The 20432-nt window shown below is 41.0% G+C and overlaps 1 protein-coding gene across 2 annotated transcripts; it reads left to right on the top strand.

The window, feature by feature from the left end:
• Window positions 1–2090: 2090 nt before the first annotated feature.
• mlip (muscular LMNA-interacting protein) lies at window positions 2091–19536 on the top strand. Of its 2 annotated transcripts, none has more exons than XM_037465496.2 (11): window positions 2091–2242; window positions 9773–9904; window positions 10176–11762; window positions 12398–12469; window positions 12862–12957; window positions 13029–13112; window positions 13200–13250; window positions 13965–14012; window positions 15146–15208; window positions 15327–15446; window positions 18163–19536. In XM_037465496.2, exons 1-11 carry the CDS (start codon window positions 2222–2224, stop codon window positions 18304–18306), a joined length of 2418 nt encoding a protein of 805 aa, XP_037321393.2. In that variant the 5' UTR covers window positions 2091–2221; the 3' UTR covers window positions 18307–19536. The 2 variants fall into 2 exon arrangements, with proteins under 2 accessions (XP_037321393.2, XP_037321394.2); XM_037465497.2 differs by having other exon boundaries at window positions 13968–14012.
• Window positions 19537–20432: the final 896 nt, after the last annotated feature.

Genomic DNA, 20432 nt, shown 5'->3' on the forward strand with positions numbered 1-20432 from the left:
ACAACTTGAAAAATTAAACCAACACTGTGTAGCTTTAGAAGGAGTTATGATAGTCTAAGTTGTAATATTAATTTGTAATAAAAACATTGCTCAGCTCAGGGTTTATTAGATTCAATCAGTCTTTCTAGGTGACTTATAACCAGCAGGTTCAGATACATATATTCTGATATTGGTCTGATAACCACAAATGTAAGGAATGAATTGAACACTCCCATCTGTTCCAGTGTATGCTGCAAAAATTACAGTCGTAACCCCCCACGAGCACGTCGTCAGTGTATTTGTTTGTGACGTTGATAGCGGAGACAACATTATGCCAAACACATCACTTGGTCATCAAACCTTTTCTCTTATATTGTAAACGTTGAAAACGCTGTGACGGCTGCATTCTCAATGAACCGGTGGAGCATATGTTTAGTTACGCCAGCAGGTTAGCGATGAGAGAATCTACCAGACATGTAGCATTTCAAACTTTCTGGAGCCACACCAGCACTCAGCGGTGCAGTGTTGGGCGGGAGACAGTTTGATCCACATGTTCAGTGTTGTCTTGTTCCGTCCTCAGTGTCTTCCGGGACAGAGATGTGGAACACTAAGAGAATGTGCCATGTGGGACTTTGGCTGTGCAAAGAAAATGGACTGAATCACTCAAAAGCAGTAAAAAATATCCATGAAAAATAGAGCATCGAGTTATGATGGCCTTATTTTTATCTTTTGCATTAAAGTCTTTCATTTTGTATTAAATGTAAATGTAAACATTTAGATGTCTTTGATCATTAATTTAGATGGTCATGTTCACTGGCTATGCTTCTTCATTTTATACAAAATGAATAAATTCTTCTTTTACTAGCAAGAAGGGACCTCTTTCCTGCAGGGGTTGGAGCCACTGAGGTAATTACTATTGGAACTGTGTCCAATAATTGGAAACTTCATTCACAATGTGACATTAAATGCAAAAGTCCCTCAGCTTTTAATGCTGCCCGTCCAATCTCTCACACACAGCGAGCAAAGCAACACTCTTCTACCAGTTAAACCGAATATATTTTTAAGCTTAGCTCGTTAAAACAGTGGATTGCCTCAAAGATGTAACTGCTGGTGTGAACGAATTGTTTTATAATAGTTTGTCAGTCGCAGACAATGTCCTTGGAGCAAAAAGTTAATTACGTTTCAGATGTTTTAAATCAGAAATCAAAGCAAAGGGATGTGACTTAGTGCATGTCCCACAGATTCTGGATATCAATCAGGAACAATTGGATTAAATGAAAATCATATAATGGTTTAAGGCTACAATTTAATTGCTGCTATCAAAGGCGTTTAGATATTTACATTTAAGGCACTTGTCAGATGCTTTTGCTCCTGAACTCCTCACAATACCAACTCATAAAACTCCACGGGGTTCACAACAGGAAGTATGTTATTTTCTTTCTGTGGGGCTGCCATGGGGAGATGGAGGGGAAGGAGACAGAAAGGGGGGGGATAAGGGGGGGGGGGGGATATACAAGAACAGCTGTGACAGGAATGAAGAATGTAGTGTACTTAAAGGATTACTATCTACTCCAGAGGGTCTGCTTTCACTCACTGATAAGGGAGTGCAGAAGAAGTGGATGCAGATTCAAGCAAGCCGGAAAACCATTTTGTTTCATGAGTCGTTATTGGAAACACGCTGAGATGAATTTGTCACGTCAGTCGGCCGACTGGCAGAGGTTCATGTTATCTGAAGAATGAATAAACAGCCCATATTCCTCATATCGATTTAAAAATAGTTTTCTCCATTAATAAATCCAACGTGCAAGACATAGACCTGTTCTTCATTAATATTCAATATGATAATCATGATGAGGAAAATAGGATGTCGGGCGGATTAGGTCAGTATTTAAATATTTAAATTTAAATGTTGTGTTGTTCAGTGATTGGACGTGTTGGCGTTGAACAATGAATTACTCCATGGACACAGAGCTACGTGTGGAGCTCTCAGCGTTGACATTGTTACTGGTGCCCATCAGGCTGACTGCTGTCTGCAAGCTATTTGTGGCTATCATGAGTCTATAAAGGGAAAGCTGCAGGGCAATACACACACCAACAGTAATACACTTTGAACTCTGCGAGTCCACTTGAAAAGTGCGTATCTTGCCTTCTGCACTTTCTTTGATCAGTCTTGACATATTTCCTGAATGGTGGAGACATCACACTTCTGGCTGGACATGCATTTGAACCCGAAACGGAGAGTATGAGTAAGAGTCTGGGAAAGGTAGGAGCGTTTGGAATTAGATGAATTTCGTTTGAAAAGGTGCACTAGAAGAAAAACGCGTGAGGCTGGAGTCACATCACCGTCCTTTCTTTGCGATTCCTCACACTCATAGTTTAAATGCTTCTGGCTTTGAATATTTTAGATGGATATTTCCTATTTCAAAGCTAAATCCTTCTGTAAAAGGAAACGAGCTGAAGAATTTGGTTACAATCCACCAGCAACATTAGCCCCCCATTGTGCACTCTACCACCCGCTGCCACCTTCCAGGCTTTCAGCAACGAATATATAGACAGATGCTGTCAGATGCTGCTGTGCTGCTCATTTTTTTCCTCTTACTTATGTTCTTGTGACAAAGAGTCACAAGAATGGATATAAAGGAATCTTCTCAGGGTCAATGTGTTGTGAAAAATGCATGTGCATTTAGAGTATATGCCTAAATCCTTAATTCCATAACTTATTATTGCATGGTCATATTGGCATATTTTTATAATACTTGTACGGGTATTAATTACATAAAATCCTATCTGTTGAAGTAATTGATTGAAGCATGTGCATATTTGTTGTAGTTCTTATCCTTGTTTATTCGACTTTGAATAAAAGTATTTTTTAATGATCAGAGAGAGATGACCCAATGTGCTCAGTAGCAGCTGGCTGCTATATTTGGACACCCGATCTACTGTGGAGGGAGGGGCAGTCTGCTTGTCTGTAATCAAACTCTTTACTTAGTGACACACCCAACTTCTCAGATATGTATTTTTACATGTGGAGCACAGGGGTTTTCAATTTACAACCTGCCTTAAAGAGAAATAGCTCACGCTCTCAATGTGGCATTGAGCATAGTTTGGATGAAACATATCCTGGATATGGATGTGTCAAGAGCTACTTAAAGTTGGGCACATGCTTTGTATAGCTCCTTCCTCACAGGATGATTAAGAGGAGGAATATTGTCCTTGGCATTCATTCAGAAATATGTTTCCTTCAAGAATCATTGTCACCTTCTGGTTGCTAACTGTTTATCAGTGTGCCTTTTACCGGTTCCCACTTGGGTGGCCTGCTTCAAAAAATGATTTAGTGCGTCTTGTATTGGCTGTTTGGGTTGCGTCTGACATGCCATGTAAAAACAACCCGCACTGTGTGAGTGCTCTGGTTCGCACGGTGAGGTGACGTGTAGGACATGTGAGCCATGGCGGTTGGAAATGTGATCAGTGGGGACTCCATGGCCTCTGCAACACTCAACGCAATCAAACATGTAGGAGGGCTGTGATGGGCGAGGAGGAAATGCTGGCTTTGACCTTTCACAGTGTAAATTGACTCTGCTTTGACTACAGGGGGCACGCAAACAAGGAGGCTGCACGAAAGCAAGGCAACATAAACACGTTTATACGATGGCACATGATTAGTTTGGCCAAGGCATTTGTTCTTTGTTTATTAATAGCTTGTTTCAGATAGAATGGTATCACGGAGTTACATATCTTGGCACCCTAAGAAGTGTAAGCGAACCTGCTCAAGCTCTGGAACTATGCGTCATGTCACAAACAACATGGATGACGTGGTTTTTAAGGAAAGTGGTGTAAGAGGTGCTCGTCAGTCATTTGACAATGTGCTAGTGTATTAATACTCCATTTCAAAGTCAACTACTCATTGTACGGACAGAATGGCTCATATATATACTTATATGCATGTGTGTGTGTGTGTGTGTGTGTGTGTGTGTGTATATATACATGTATGTATGTATGTTACCTGTCCTTTGACAAAAAATCTGTTATATTATAATGATCTGTTATTATATAAATAATACTGTAGCAGTCATGGATTGAGAGAGAACAATTATCTCAAAAGCAGTTTTGAATCTTCTTTAAAAAGCATATTCATGATAAAATCAGTCATCTCTTATTCTGCTTATTCTTAAAGGGTCACGGGGGGGGGTCTTGACACAAAGACAAACAACCACTCACTCTCACATTCATACACGTACGGGGGCAGAGTCACAGATTGACTTATCCTGTCTTTGGCCTGACCACCACAGCACCATTGTGTTGGAGCCCATTCGAGAGAAGTAAAGAACATTATAATAACATCCACTCAGTAGTGACAATAGTCAAAAGGAGTGTATTAAATTATTTCTCCCCAGATACATCCCAGGGCTAGCTGGGATTTATTCAGTAGTCGTATCCAAGTGAAGTGATTTTCAGCTTCAACCGTGAAGAAGAATGATAAAAGCATGTTCTTCAAACAAACTAGGAGAACGCCATTTAAATATTCCCAACAGAAACAGGAGTCATAATCCAAAGAAACTAGCAAAGGTAAACCAGATTTAAAAAAATCCCCCCCAAAAATAAAAAAAAAACATCTATGTGCTGCCAACCCGGTGCTGGGAGGCGCTCCCTCCTATTTTAAACTTCCCAAACATTATTATATATACGAGGCAGGCTGGCTGGTTTGACTGCAGGGGAACTCTCAGATGAAAGGGAACATTTCTATGGCTGAGTCTACATTGACCAGCAGAGGCTTTGAAATCTCTTTATAATGGAGTTTCAAGTATGCATTACACCAACCTTGTGATTGTATAAGGAATTGTGTATAAGGAACTGTCTTACCAATGTTCATTTTGCAAATGAACTGTCAACGCTGTCGAGAAAATAATCGTGATCAGTACTTTGATTGCTGAAATGTTTTCACATCCACACGATGAAACGCCATTGAACTCAAACAGTAATGTCGGCGCTTTAACAAATCGACTGCGTTGCTGTCATTTACGTAAAACATGTCAGCAAACAGTGTCTCAGCGCAATCTGCCTGCAATTTGAGTTTAGAAATTGGAAGCATATTAGTGTTCTGTTCCTAATGGAACTGATGCTGCTCTATTTCCCTTGAGACTATAACCACGGAGACGTGTTGCTTGTCTTTCATGTACGAGGCGAGGCTTTCACCCACAACAATTTGCGGCCCGACCTCCTCGTGCATTTCAGCATGCGCTGCCCCGATGAAAGTCAAACTATTATTACTGAGACAGTGAAAGCTGCACTGAGCCCTTCTGCGCGGTGCAGGCTCAGGAGAGCTGAGCGCTTGATGTAGATGAGAGCTTGACGTATAGACGTAGTCTATACTTGACTCCTTGTCGCAGGTGTCTCATCAGTACAAAGAAGAACCTAAATGTTTTGCTAAACACTGCGGCAACACCTGATCTGGTTCGAATCCACCGTATACTTATGCAGACGAGAACATTGGCAGCCTTAATAGTCACTCATTACCCCTCGCCGTGTGCAGGCTTTGATCTGCAGGGTGCTAACGCGCTTGATCTCTGGGCTTGTGTGATCACGGCTCCTTAGTCGTGAGATACATTTACACAACCCTGTGCGACACACACACACACAAATAGACACACACAGTATATAGAGTGACCTTGTTGTCATTTACCGCAACACGAGTGTGGCTTTGATTGCAGGTGTTAATCAGAATTCACAGTTTCTTAATTTAGCTGGTTGTCTTTACTTTGGAGTGATACTTAATTCTTTTGGTATTATTTTATGTCTCATCTCTTTTTGCAATTTGCTCGCTTATTTTTTTCCTACATTGAAAATCAACCCACTGTGAGTCTAATGTTATTCCGCTTAAGCCCCTAAATGGATTTTTTTTAAGTCCCGCAGCCTTGTGCTACTCGCCAAGATCAGAAGTCACCTAGACTGTTGCTGTTCAACGATGACAACAGACCATAAACAACCTCAAGGGATTAGATGTACTCTCTCTTTCATGTTATTTACGGTTAATGATACCAGACGCTTAAGAAGTCATTTTGGACCACTTCTTTTCAGTTCACTGTACAATGGAATTAAATGACACTAGATTTAAATGAAGATCTGTATAAACGACAAATACTGTAACGCATTTTATTTATATCTCTGGTTTGGGGCTCAACTTTATGTATGAGACTTTCATACTGTGACTGCTTTGCACTCAAACTACAAATATTCAACAGAAATGTACTTGAAGCAGCCTTCTTGGGGGCTGATGTGGACCCTCATTAGTGTTGACCGCGGAAGGGGTTAACGTGCTTTTGGATTTTCATTCAACATCAACATTACAGTGGCAGCAAATCTGTGGGGGCTTTGGGGAAAACGCACTTCTTCTGCTGCCCAGAGTCGGACTTCAAAGGCGTTCTCACTGGCGGGTCGGCACCATTACTCTCTCCACTTCTCCCACAGCTTTTACCTAAAGGAGGGACAGACCCTCGTGTTGTGAGCTGCCAAATACCCCAAAATGCTGGCTGACCCCGTGTGTCAGTATACATATGGATAATTATCTTAAGTCAAAAGGGAGAAGTGTCCCTTTCAAAGGTTTATTTTCCTATGTTAGTATATTATAATGTTGCTTCATTATTGCACAACATGTAGTTCATCCTGGAGCTACTCTTGGCTACTTCATATAGTGAGGAGCACTTTCATCCATGACCGAGTGGCTTATTTTATGACTTCTGTTTTACGCTAATAATGGTATCTTTACGGTAGAAATAACACTATTAATATGTTTTTGCACACGTTTTGTGACTGTGAGAGAGTGACAAAGATGGAAGATGCAGGTAAAACTGTATTGCTTTTTTAGTTTCAAATTTTCCGCTTTATAGTTTTGCCTAATCTGATGAGAGGGTCCAAAGTCAGAGGATGTTACTCAAGTAAAGTAATAGTAGATCAAAGTTGTGCATGAGTACAATGTAAATGATGGACTTAGATACTTTCCACCAGTGAATCTGAGTGATTCCTGATAACAAGGAAAAACCCAGCGGCCTACTTTGACCTACGGTTACTGGTGAGAACAGCTTCATGTGGTCTGTTAGCATCACAAACAAAGACAACACTGCACGGGAACTAAACCTTTATCTCAGTCCTTACGGTTGGACTACACAGTGAACGGCTTCTCCTCCAGGTGCACACCGTTGTGGCACAAGGTCGATTGTGGGTTCAAATGGCTAGGTAGAAGTCCCTGTGCAGGGACGGACCCCTGTTCAGTAAGGAAGATGCAGAATACGGAGGAATGCCTTTGAGACGCTGGGCAGCTCATTATCCACCACTCTCATACAGAGCGGCATGTGCTTCTCAATATGTTGTGTTGAGAAGAATCGAATGGCATATGTGCTCGGTAGCGCTATTATTTAATCCCAAGTGGCCATTATCAGTTTGCATACTAAGTGGCCACCACTGATTTGATGAATGGGGGACTGCTGCCAATCATCTTCCTGCTTCAAATGAGGCTGAGGGTTTCTCTTCCACTCCCACGCAGCCCACGTGCATCACAGATCTAGCGAAAACTAGCAAATCCATGAGAAATATATGACGTAGTTGTCATTGTATTAGCAGTAGAAAGACATGTCCATGGGGCTTTAGAGAGACTACATTTGATTTCAGTGCTAAATGTTTATCTGCTTTTGATAAACAATGGGATGATATTATTGACATGAGCTGCCATTTATGTTAAATACAGACCTATGAATAATTGTCATTATGGCTGCCTTTCATTTGTTTGATTACTGCTCACCGACAGTGAGGTTACTGAGCAGTTATTTAATTAAAATCAAAACTGAAAAAATGAAGGGTGTCATTATCATGTAGTGTTGCATATATTTCTAGGATAATAATAACTATAAATGTGGGTGTGCATCTCAGTACAGGTCCCTCATATTACCCCAGAACACTTCCTTAACTCCAGTTCATTCTTATAGAGAAACCCATGTTCCAATCATATCCTATAGGATGTAATAGACTTAATTTTTCTTTTGGCTTAAATTAACTAAAATTGCAGTCACAGTTGTTTGCAATGCTCATTAAAGTAAATGATGGTAATCTTGAATTATCAGTCAGTTTTACATAATTACAGTAAAAGCCTGTTAAATGAGGTATAATATGTTAAATAGTGAGTAGTAGAGGTGTTAGGTGGTGGATTTACCTTACAGTAATATTTAGTTCATCTTTAGTTGCCAGGTAGGTGCAAATGCAAGATATGGAACTCTTTAGCAAACTTCTAGATGTACTTAAACAGAAGTAACAAGAGTTTTAAAAATAACGGTTTAAGATGCATTCAACAGATACAACAGTAGTGCAAAAATGTGGTGCTTACATAAATATTATACTATATAAAAAGCTCCAAAACATTTAGTGCAAAGACACAATTACTGAACCGATACACATAATCTGGATAATTATGTACGTTCGTATATTTAAAGATGTCTCTTGACTTTAAATACAGTGCGTACAATTTATATTCACAGTGAAGGATGACATGTAAATATGAAAATGCAAAATGTGTAAAATTATCATCTATACTGGCAGCAGTGGATATCATTGTGTTCAAGAGTTATTCAAAGTGGTTGACTGCAGAAACTGTAAATGTGTCCGGTCCATTTTGCATTCTGTCCGAGGCGTCCACCAGGAGGGAGAAGCTGGAACAGGTTGTTTGTGTCCAGGGATTTTCTTCCCAATAGTGTCCTGACTCTGGATGGTGGGAACTCTGGCACCAATGATTCTCCCTGTTCCTGCGGTTTGGCCGCTGATCAAAACCACATAGTGATGGTTTTGTAGATAACACACTGGATTATTGCTATTATTGCCCAGATCATCATCTCCTGGGGCAGATTAAACACATGGATGGATGTTCACTTCAGGTCCTGGATGATGATGGATGCCAGAAACCTGATAACATCCACAGCAACCACAGTGTTCAGGGCCTAATGGCCTGCTATCTATAGAACCAGCTTGGCTGTTAGTTCCCCCCTGTTTTTCACTCTCTGTGCTGAGGTTTACCAACTGGCTACTAGTTGTAGTTTCATATTGAGTGTACAAACTTTAGAGATCTTCCCATCGATAACTCTTTGCAAAAAGAAAAGTATTGTAACTCTTTGTTTGGATTTTATTTTTGATACATGATTTTGGCGAAGAGGGAAATAAAAAAAAATCTTTTCTCATTTGTTTTTGGTTCAATACACGGTGGCCTATTTTGTTCTGTGCCTAGTTTTAGAAGCAGGGGAATAAGTTATATGTTTTCTACAACTGAGGTAGCCTTTTTTATTTATACAGTTATTGTACTACACTAAGCTGTATTTTAGTGGCAATACAGTCGAGGATATTTTAAAGTGTTTTGGTCCCGCTGTCTTCACACCGGTTCATTGGGATCACAGAGACTCTCACTCTCACAGAGACACTCCGTCATCTTGGTTAAAATTGATGATTTCAAGCATATCTTGCGGAGAGATACAAGTTTTTATTCATGCTGTTTTAAGACACCTAACATTTTCACTCATATTTAAGTAAATGGATCGTGTTAAAGGGTGTGTGTTGGAGGGCCTTTCCTCAGTCGCTCAGTTCTGCACACGCCGACATCAGCATGTTCATGTACATGTACATGTGAATAAAATGTGTCGGGCATTGGCTGTGGTGAAACCAAGCACACCCCCTCGGCTCGAAGAGGTTCCCTGAAGTTCACCTCAGGTTTTCTCAGGTTTCACTCGCTCAGTTCCTACTGAACATCATTTTCTCCCGTCAGAACGGCGACGAGTCCCATGAGACGTCAACCGGGCTGAACATGTCAAAGAGGGAGAATTTAAAAGGGGAGAGAGTCTTTATTAAAGACTCGGTTGAGGGAGCAGCAGGAACCCAACTGGGGACAAAACGTCAAGTAAGTAGAACATGAGCTCTCTCAATGTCATCAGAAAAAACTACCACAGAAAACTTTGTTGCCATGTTACTATATTGCTATGTGCACGTGTCAAATACTTTGTATCTTTTGCGTCATATTGTTAGCAGATGAAATAAATGAATGCCACAGTCCATTGTCAACATGTATCCCTTTTCAAATCTATAATATTTTTGCAATATTTCTATGTCTATGTCACTATACTCTATACTCCAAAACTGCTATTTGTTAATACATTTGTTTGTTTTTTCAGCCTTCTGGGGATCACACGAGCCCCTCCCAAGCTAATGCCTCTCCTTCAGTGGCTGTTCAATCTGACAATACCCGCATCCACGTGGCTGCCAGGTCAGCCACTATGGAGACATCTGTTGACAAACACAGGGGCATTTCCCAGCGGCAGTGTCACGATTCCTCTGGACTTGCTGAGATGATCTCTGGTTACTTTGTAAACAGGACGAATGTGTCAGAAGACGGAATGAGCCACACGAGCTCTGCAGACCTGCTCGCCACCCCGGCTTCCTCCAGAGAGTCCATCCTCTCGGAGGGCTCGGACGGAGGGAAGAGCTGGTCCACCGCGCAGCTCTCCTGTGTAACTTCTCCTGCTTCCTTCCGGCGAATGCTTTCTCCTTGCTCATCTGTCTGCTCCGGCATCTTCTCCCCCGCTGTAGTCCAGGTCAAGAGGCATTTTCTCGCTCCCGGCTCTAGTCTGGTCAACACCCCTGCTTTCTCATCCTGCGAGAGCTTGTCCTCCTCGGTCAGCGCTCAATCCCCTCCTCCTCGTCCTCCCCGACACAGACCTCCTCTCACCCGACTCTCCCTTCTCACGGCTATCCTGAGAAAAGGCCGCCTCCCTGTCCTGTCCTCTGCATTTCAGAGGCCGTACACCCCCTGCTGGCCTGTTAACCCCGTGACCCTGTCCTTCTGCAACGCATGCACAGCGGCCTCCAGCGTGAGCTCCATTCCCCTCGACTTCTCCTCTCAGTTCTCATCCTCTGCATCTTTAGATAGTCAGAGCCACGTCAATCACCGGGAGCCCGATAGATGCGCCACAGCTCCTCCCCATGTTCAATCAAACGAGCTCGGCAGAACATTCCCTCAATCCCGAGTGAAAAGAGGCTCAGAGCAAATCTGCTCAAGCAGTGTGCCTCAATCGGAGCAGGTTATTTCACCGCCGTCACCACCCCGAGCTCCACCTCTTTTTGGCTCAAACTTTACTTCTGTTTTTCCAGCAACGCACGGAGAAATGGACTATACAATTTCCAAAAAGCTGCAACGGACACACAAGTCCCCTGAGCTAAAGCCTGTCAACGCTGACCTGCACCTCAAGGGCCCAGCAGACAATGACCTTAAAAATCTCATCCCCGAGACCACTAGAGCTACGTATGAGCAAGGGACCTCTGCGCTCCACCCGCCAAATTCGTCTCTCACCAGGCTGCACTCGCTTTCTCAGCAGCTGAGGTCCCCCCCCACTGTCCGCCCCCTTCTGCCTGAGCCTTCCCAGCCACACTCATCCGGTGCCACGGTTTTCTGCGACATGGCATCGTCACCTGAATTAAACACCACAGGGAGGTGTGAGTCAGGAAGGAGCTGCCCCGGTTCCAAGAGTACATCAGCATTAGCTGGTCTGCACAAAGCTCACTGTCTGTCCCCTTCCCGCTACACGCAAATTGCTTTTCCCGGATGGCCGTCCCCCACCAGCTCCCCGGCGCCTACACCTTCTCCTGCTCCACCAATCAGAGACCTCACCCCGTCCCCTTCCCTCTCCGTGCGCTCAACGTCCTCCCCGAGGCCCGGGAGTGGAATATCAGACTGGAGTGACGGGGAGGGTAAAAAAAGAAAGGTAGCCACTCTGCTTCTCCGCATGCATGTTTAAATGGAGGATGCATTCCTGACTATACGCTACACGCTGTCACAGGGATTTGTCTCAATTGATAGTTGGACATCAAGAAATGTTCTGTTTGGAGCTTTCATTAGATTTATACTCCTTATTTCTGAGCTTTTTTAAAGATATTTTTAAACTATCTTGTGGTTTGTAATGATTGAGATGTCTGAAATATCATATGTTGAAGTGGGAGGGAACCCATCAGCCAAAAATCAATACAGAATCTTTTAAAATTCTGGTTTCTAGGTCAGACATACGTGCTTGAAGTTTTCAACCACCAGGAATCCAATGTTTTCAGTGTAAGCAATGAAATTTGTTTTGGGACCCTCATGCCCGTCAGGGTGGAAAATAAGTTTTACAGTGAGTCAAATAATCAAGCTGATAAGCAGGTGAACACAGTCCAGTATTGTTGTTGCCGCGGGCCGTCTGGAGCATGGCTGACTGTTATGAACAATTAGAAGCCTTGTGGTAGTCTGAGATAAAGCGTGCCTGAAGAAATGTTAAATTCTACATTATGTTTTGTTATCTATTTAAAAAAGTTTTAATGTTATACCTTTATATTAATTTCCTGCTTTCCTCTCTATGAACTCCAGACACACAGGATTAAATTAAGCTACAAATCGCTAGCTGCAATTCCCACAAACACCCTTCTATTGGATCAACAGGTGAGTTCACTTGTTTGTCTCCAATCCCGCAGCTCATCTCTGTAACCTGGTAAACATTCATACGTGTGAACCCTTAACGGAAGTTTAATGGAGACACTGGAGCTATCATTACTAAGTGAAACAAATTCTAGATGGGAAAAAACTCTGAAGGCATAAAGTTTGTAAAACAAATTGACTGTTCTTTTAAAAAAGAACATATACCTCATGTCTATAGTCATCAGGCTTTATAGTGAATAGTGTTATAACTGCACTGTTTTATACTTGGAGCTGCAGAGGAGGGAAAGCTGTCAGAGCGGATGATATAATTTTCCTGGATGGGATGTTGTAATGTCAGCCCACAGTGTAATCACTCACAGCGAGCTCAGTCTGTCAACTCTGCTTTGCATCGACAGGCCATAGATGAGCATGTAGAGAGAGGACAGAGTCCATGCGACAGTTTGGACAGATGTCATACATTTGACAGAGGTGTTGCAGACACCCACGCTAAGGTAATACTGCACATACCACTGCTGCGTTTCACTGCCCAATTCGCACAGCTAACTTCAATCATTTTCCACAGATGTGTTCACCCGCTGAGCTGCGGCAGCAGTCAGAGGAACTCTATGCAGTTATTGATGATATTATGGCCAATTCCAATCCTACAGTGAGTAGTTCATTTAAATAGGATTAAATATTTGCACATGTTGAATTGTGTTATTGATTATGATTGTATATTCTTTCAACCTTTAAGAGCAAGTCTCCACAGCCCTCCAGTTCATTGGATACCCGCGTTGGTCTGCAGGTAAATTGTGATTCTTTAACAGCATGTGAGATAACTGATAAATTGTCATGTCTGCATGCTTTTACACAGGTTGCACCGGACATGTTATGCATTTTTACTTAAATAAATGGTCTATCTCATAACTCTGATGAAACAACAGTTTGTCATTTTTCCTTTTTCCATTTTTGTATCATTTAATTAAAGTTTAACATGTTATTGACGACCTTTAGAGGTGCTAAAGTGTGGATTCTATTAGGAAAAAGCTTCACTATCAGTTTCCAGTCATTATGCTAAGCTACGCTAAATGGATATTGACTACAGGTTCATAAAGAAGAGACATAATTGAGGGGCAAGCTCTTCTTTTAAGATTGTACATGTTTTATATTTAATTATGTTTGGACATATATATTGTATCCTTTGGAACTTGAAATAAAGTTTGACCAACACTTTTCCACCCAATTTGAGTTTTCAAATATTAACCCAAATGCCATATCATCTATCACAAAACAAACATATTGAGAATAAGTTAGAAAGAAAAACAAACTGCACCAGAAAGTTGTCTTTACAGTGTTACAAACTGGGGCTGAATACTGGTTTTATCATCATTAGCACCAGAAAAGATATTTGCTAATCAAAGGTGAACGCTGCTCCTGGTTTCCTTCCCACCAGAAGAGGTTTCTGTAACTCTTCCATTTTGTTTTGTTTAAAATATTTCTCCCTTTTTTTGTCATTCAGCAGAATAGCTCTCTATTAACAAAATCCTTGGGACGTGAGACCAAATACGTGAGTAACAATAGTTTTGGCCAACAAACCACTACGACTGTGTGTTTATTTTTCAGGACATTTTAGTCCCAAATTTGCAGAACTCAGTTGTTATGACAAGAACACATTTTATCATCAGTAAATAACTATATCGTCTTGTACTTAGAAGACCAGAACAGAATATTTTCCGTCAGAAACAATTTTGCTTAAAAAAAATCTGGACACGGATACATTTGTTGTCATTTCATGATGTCAAATACATAGTTGTGTCAGCAGGCACACAGGGCTTAAATACACTAGGGAGGTGCACAGGTGGACACAGGTGGAAACAATCAGGCAATCACAGTACAAGGCAGGAAGTGAAGCTAACCCAGGGACATGAAACTACAAAATAAAACAGGAAGAAGAACCAAACCGTGACAAGTTGCAGCTATCGGTCCAACATGATCGAGTACATTTGCTGAATTACTGTTCTTAAGTACAATTTTGAGGCACTTTTTGGCATATCCAAATTATTAATAATAAATATAATCCATAATTGACAACTAAATGAGGATGTGTCATTATGGATCAAGTATTTGGACTCCCTAGGTGAATTTTACAAGCTGCGCAGCAGTATCGCACATAATGTGACCTCCATCTTTCCCAACTGCAACATTCAAACCATCTACACATCAATGCATTGATAATTATAATTGATTAAATAATAAACTTTATTCTGAAATGGGCCCTTCTGCACGTTCAGAGCAGTATTTGCACACTGTGTTAGTGCTACTTTGATAAAAAATCAATATTCTTTATAATATTCTTCCTAGCAATACAAGACTTAAAAGACTTTACGAACAATGACTGCGTTGTTTCTAGATGTTACCGCACTACGTGAAGCTTTCGAAAGAAGGTCCGGGTTAAGCATTGACCTCAAATTGTCAAGGGAAAGACGACTGTTGATAGTTGTTCACCTTTAAGACACGACCCATGAATAGAGCGTGAGCTGTACACAGCAGGCAGTCCAGCGGTGCACCAATTATTTGGGGTCCCTGTTAAGACACACTACACAGTGTAGAAGAAATCAAAGGACACACAGTATATGTACGCAGACTCCTTCCATTTTATGAGACAATTGCTGATGTTCTTCTTCTATGCTGTTTACTCAGGCCTCTGTGGGCAGCTTGCACCCAACTACCGGTGTGGAAAGAAAGCTCATGAATCCTAAAAAGGTACACGTTCCATTTTCCATTTGATCAATCCAGGCTGCTGCTGGATCTGCAACAACACAGAAGATGTAAAGGAAACGGGAAAGAATTCATTCTCTGCTGTCAAAATCCTTCCTTACAGACAAAGCCCGGGGTTATCCGGCCAATGGCGGCCATGCTGACAGCCGAGGATAAAACAGAATTGAATTCAAGCGCTTTCCCACAGTTTGTTGTCAAGCAGGCCCTGGCTGACAGCAAAAAGGTAGGCTGGTGGAATAAGGAATTTGTGTGTGCGTATGTATACAATAACATTATGCGTTGATATTAATTTAACGCATATTTTTAGCACCATGCTCCACACTCATCGTGGGTTAAAAATGTAAAGTTTTAAAGAGGAACCATTCGACAAGTTTTCGCAGCAAAATAAAATAAAAACACAAAAAGAACTTTTCCAACTCTAATTCCCTTATCTTTTGTACATTTATATGCCTAGTACGTTCCCATACTAAATGGCATTTCTCAATACACTTTAGAATAAATAAATTACACTGTTCAGTGCCTCTGAACAGTTTAAAAAATAAAGATATTTCCTGAAATGATTCATTGTTTATATTAGGAAAATGGGGATTATTTCCATTCATCCATATAACGGATGTCTCCTCTACTCCTAAAGGAAAAAAATCCAGGGTGTGTTTAGCTGGAAGACAAATAAACAGCAGTTTTCCCTCAGACTGGAAAAACCTGGCTACTTTCCACACTGGCCAGTGTGGTTGAGTAGGTTGTGCTTTCTTCTCTTGTTGTTTAGATTTTTAACATGGCTTGTATAGTCAGTCAGCCCTCAAATCACCCGTGGGGGTGGTGTCTTATTTTCGACAAGCTGTCATTGTTGTGGCATTTTTCAAAATGTCTTCTTGTCAAACTGCTCTAGTACTACTTGTTCTGCTCAGCTCTCCATCTAACTGGAATACTTTAAAGCAGCGTACAGTGCAGATAAAATGATTAAACATAATCTTCTAGCTTTCAATAGAACAAACTCAAACAACCTAAACTACTTGACTCCTCAGGTTAAGTACTCTTTACTCTAAGCATGTCTTGAAAATGATTACAATTATGTAAATCCTTTCACTCATTCTCAGAGAATGTCAGCTAACAGCTTGAATTGTCCTGCTAATGAAGGGAAACAGGCTTGAGGCAGGAGAACAAATTAATGTGTTGAAATTCATCTGCAAAGTCAATTACTATGAAAACGAACCCACAGTGACAGCAACACATTTATTTTCTCTATTATTAATGGGTTCACACATTAAACTGTTTTTCCTAAAAAATATTCTTGTGAACATTTACTGTAATGAAAAGAATGATTCATGCATGTTTTCATTTGGCAGTTTCTTTTCACGCATTAAGGAGGTGAAGTGTTCACATGATCGTTGTTGCTCAAAGCTCCTTCAATGGACACGAGGTTACGGTCTCTCATGTAGCTTTGAGCTGTGAGCAAATTAATGGTCTGAACCTTTTTTATATCAAAGGTCAACAAAACAGACTCCATACAAATAAATCAAAAACTGCATGCTTGCAACCATCTCCCACACCACAGAGGTTTGAAACGAGTCAGCGGTCTTGACATGCTTGCTATTTGCAAAAAATACCTTTTTCCAGCTGAAAGGCAGCTATTTTCCTCCAGAATGCTGTGTAAATGATTTGTTGCGATGTGGAGCAAAATAATATGTGTTGGAAACCATGAGCGGTAACATTGCCATTAAAAGTGTAATGCAATTTTTTTTAATGTTTGTCCTGCTTTGTAATTTCCCCTCAAATCTTTGATTCATTAGAAGTTCACATTATGCAGTGAGGTTATCATTCATATATATTCATTTGCAGTTAAATCAGTTTAAATTGCACATTTATAACTTGGATTAAAATCAATTAACTTTATTTTGTAAACCCCAACAATCATTTTTGCGTCAGAAGACTGTAAAAACCGTACGACATCATCTGTCCCAGCACCCTCACATCGCTACAGGAAACACTCCCCTGCATGCCCCTCCTCCCCCGCCTCCTCTATCTGTCACTCACCTCTTCAGCTCATTCAGTGCACCTGTGAGCCACAGCCATCACTCTCACAATAACACCCCCCCCCCCCACTTTCTGCCTTCTCCCGATCCGAGCCCCCTCGCCTGTTCTGTGTCTTCTGCCTGAAATGAAGCGTCAGCTGTTCTGTGTGTCCTGCCGAACCGCTTCTCTGTCCTCAGCACGGCCGTTAGATTTAACAGGCAGGAGAAACCAGGAACACATCTTATGGAGACCGGCGGTCTAGGGCCGACAGCATATTTACGCAAAAGGAGGCACACTCAAACTGAGAGTAGACGAGAAGGTGGATCCCCAACTGATTTCGCATTGTGAAAATGAAGTTACAGCTAGTGGCCAGTTACTTTGGCCTGACATAAAAACAGGAAACAGCTTCACTGGTTAAACCCATGGTTATAGAGCAATAGACTTCAGATGATGATATAAAACGTTATTGTAAATTTGGCTTGTGTTGCATTTTACACAAAAGCCCTTATCATCCTCTTTAGAATGACATCAGACTGACAGGTTCGAACCTCTACGTTCACTATTAGTTCTGTTAGTATTTTTGTCTTAAATGGATGGGCACATGCAACATTTGTAACTAAAGACTCAGATTCAGCCAATATGAAAGGCAACATTTGAGTTTGGAGCATTAAAATGATGTTGATGAGCCTACCAAAATGTTTATAATAAATGGAGTGAATAAGGAGCAGGTAATTGAAGTCGCCGTGCAATCCAGAAAGATGATTGTCAATTATACGAAAAATAGACAATGAATATTCATCCCAGTTTGAACCAATTTCAAGCAATTTCACTGTGAACTGAAGTCATCCCAGAAACAATTTGAAAATGTCTCCTCTATTATCTCTTACTAATGAATGCAAACAACAATGTGTCCCTTTCTGTTTCAGGTGGAAGGTAATCGTCTCCAAGCGGCTAGAGAAGGTCGTTACAACAGTTCAAAAAGACAAACATTTGGAGATGAGAGGAAGCCTGAGAGGAGAGATCCACTCTCAGTGTTTGATCTGCAGATAACGGAGCCTGACTACCACTGAAGAGCGGAGCGAAGCTTTATGACTCATATTTAAAGTATTATCCCTAAAGTCACAACCATAACCCTCCATTAATACATTTTTTAACAAACTTCTAAGACAAAATTAGTAAGTTACTCTTTGATAAAGCTTAAAATGTACATCTTAAAATAAAGTACTTCATTTTAGATTTTTTTGTCTTGTCCTGCAGCTTCAACTCCAATTCAGTCATGATAAATAGAAATTTAAAATGCCACAGTTTCATATTCTCTTCATAGTCTTCTAAAGGGAGAAAGACCAAAGCTTTGGTTGTTATTATTATTAAAACCCCTTGTTCCGGCTTTATTCTCCTCCTTGTACCTTGTTGTATAATTTACCTCTTACCTTAAATTAATGTATGTAATCCTGACATTCAAGTCACGTAGCGGCGCTTCCCAATACCATTTTTGATAGGTTTAAACTGCCTGTTAGAAGAGTGAACATTTGAGAGTCCGTCTACATTTCTCTTTTTGGAGAACTGTGAAAGGCCGTCCTCAACTCAGTTCTCCCATTTGGTGTCTCTCCACCTCTCCTGTGGTGGTAAATCTCACTGGAGTTGCGATGCTATGAAGACAGATATGAGCAACCGTAATCGGCCTGTGGGTCACTTGGGACGCTGAATGAATGCGGTAAAGGCAAAATTAAATACAAACGAAGTGTTCTGTCAAATTTAATAAACTATTAGTGAATGCTGCATTGAATGAATACTTTTACACAATGTTTAACCAAGAATAGCACTAAATCCACAAATCCACAAAAATAAAATGGATAAAATCAAAGAACATCGCATGACAGTTCACGGAGGAGAGTCACATGGTTATGGGGCGCTAGTCAGAGGTGGCTGGTGCTGTGATTTCAGTCTGCATTGGTTGGTCAGGACTTAGCAGAGGGTCACTTGTAACTGAATTATCGAAATGAGGTCAGTGGGTGCTTATGTACAGCTTTTTATACAACAAAAAACTGACCTTTCTCTCTGCCCCACCCATTTAGTTAATGTTGTTATGTCACATTTACAGTTTACCATGAGAAGTGGTGGCACATTCACGTCTTTCCTTCAATTTTTGAAACAATAGGTCCCCAGTTACAGCCAGAGGTACACACCACATTCAGCCCATACCATGTAGCAGTAATCATGTATGTTACTCAGCAAAGAGAAATGTTTATTCATCTTTCCAAAAAATACAAGATTCAAATAAAAAAGTAAAAAAAGAATTTATCCCACATGTTGAAGGTTTTTCATTGCATCCCTTTGGCCTCAGTATTTTGTAGTCAAATAGGATTTTACCTCTGGTTAGCTTGATTTGATGAAAAGAATGCCCGAGCTCAGAAAACAGCAAGTTACCAAATCAAAAATTGATGGATTTTACTTTGGACTGCTGCTGGCTGGATAAGAGACAGTTTCACACTGTGGGAATAAGAATATCTGACAACAACTGTATACCATATATTAGTGCACACGCTTGTCCTCTTCATTCCATAAAAACCTCCAGTCCTCCTCCACAGTGTCCAGAGAGCTACCAAAGATCTGTCACTGACCACATCACAGCCTTTACATGGGAGTCACTTTGACATTTTGGTATCTGGGAAACCAGATGCGGTTCGTATTACATTTCACTCCTTTTTTGCCCCCTGTGATCACATCACAGTCTGCAACAAAGTCCATAAATAATAAATACCCCTACCTCTTTTTCAGTGCACGACAGGAGGACAGAAAGCAGTGTGAGGGGAAAATTCTTATTCACAATTATATGAATTAACATTAAGTAAGGCACGGTTTTATGCTGATCTCTGACAATTCTTTTTTACAGTTTTCACTTCTCTCAAATTCTAGTTAGTCGATGGCAAAGTCTGCACTACTCTGTACACTGTACACTTCTCTGACGTCCTAAAATGTAATCTTTTGAGTCTATGAAGCCATCATCAACAGCAGATCAAATATGACTCATCGGCACACAAGCAGACCAGTGACTAATATTACCCAAAGGATCAAATCAACCACCAGTAGGCACTAGGGGACCTGTTATTACTTGAAGTCTAGACTGATTTCTGTCAGTGAGTTTACAGGAAGGGTGGGAGGGTCAGAGGGAGGAGAGAGAGAGGGCGGGGGGGTG

Source organism: Pungitius pungitius, chromosome 13 (assembly GCF_949316345.1).
Source record: "Pungitius pungitius chromosome 13, fPunPun2.1, whole genome shotgun sequence".
Lineage (NCBI taxonomy): Eukaryota > Metazoa > Chordata > Actinopteri > Perciformes > Gasterosteidae > Pungitius > Pungitius pungitius.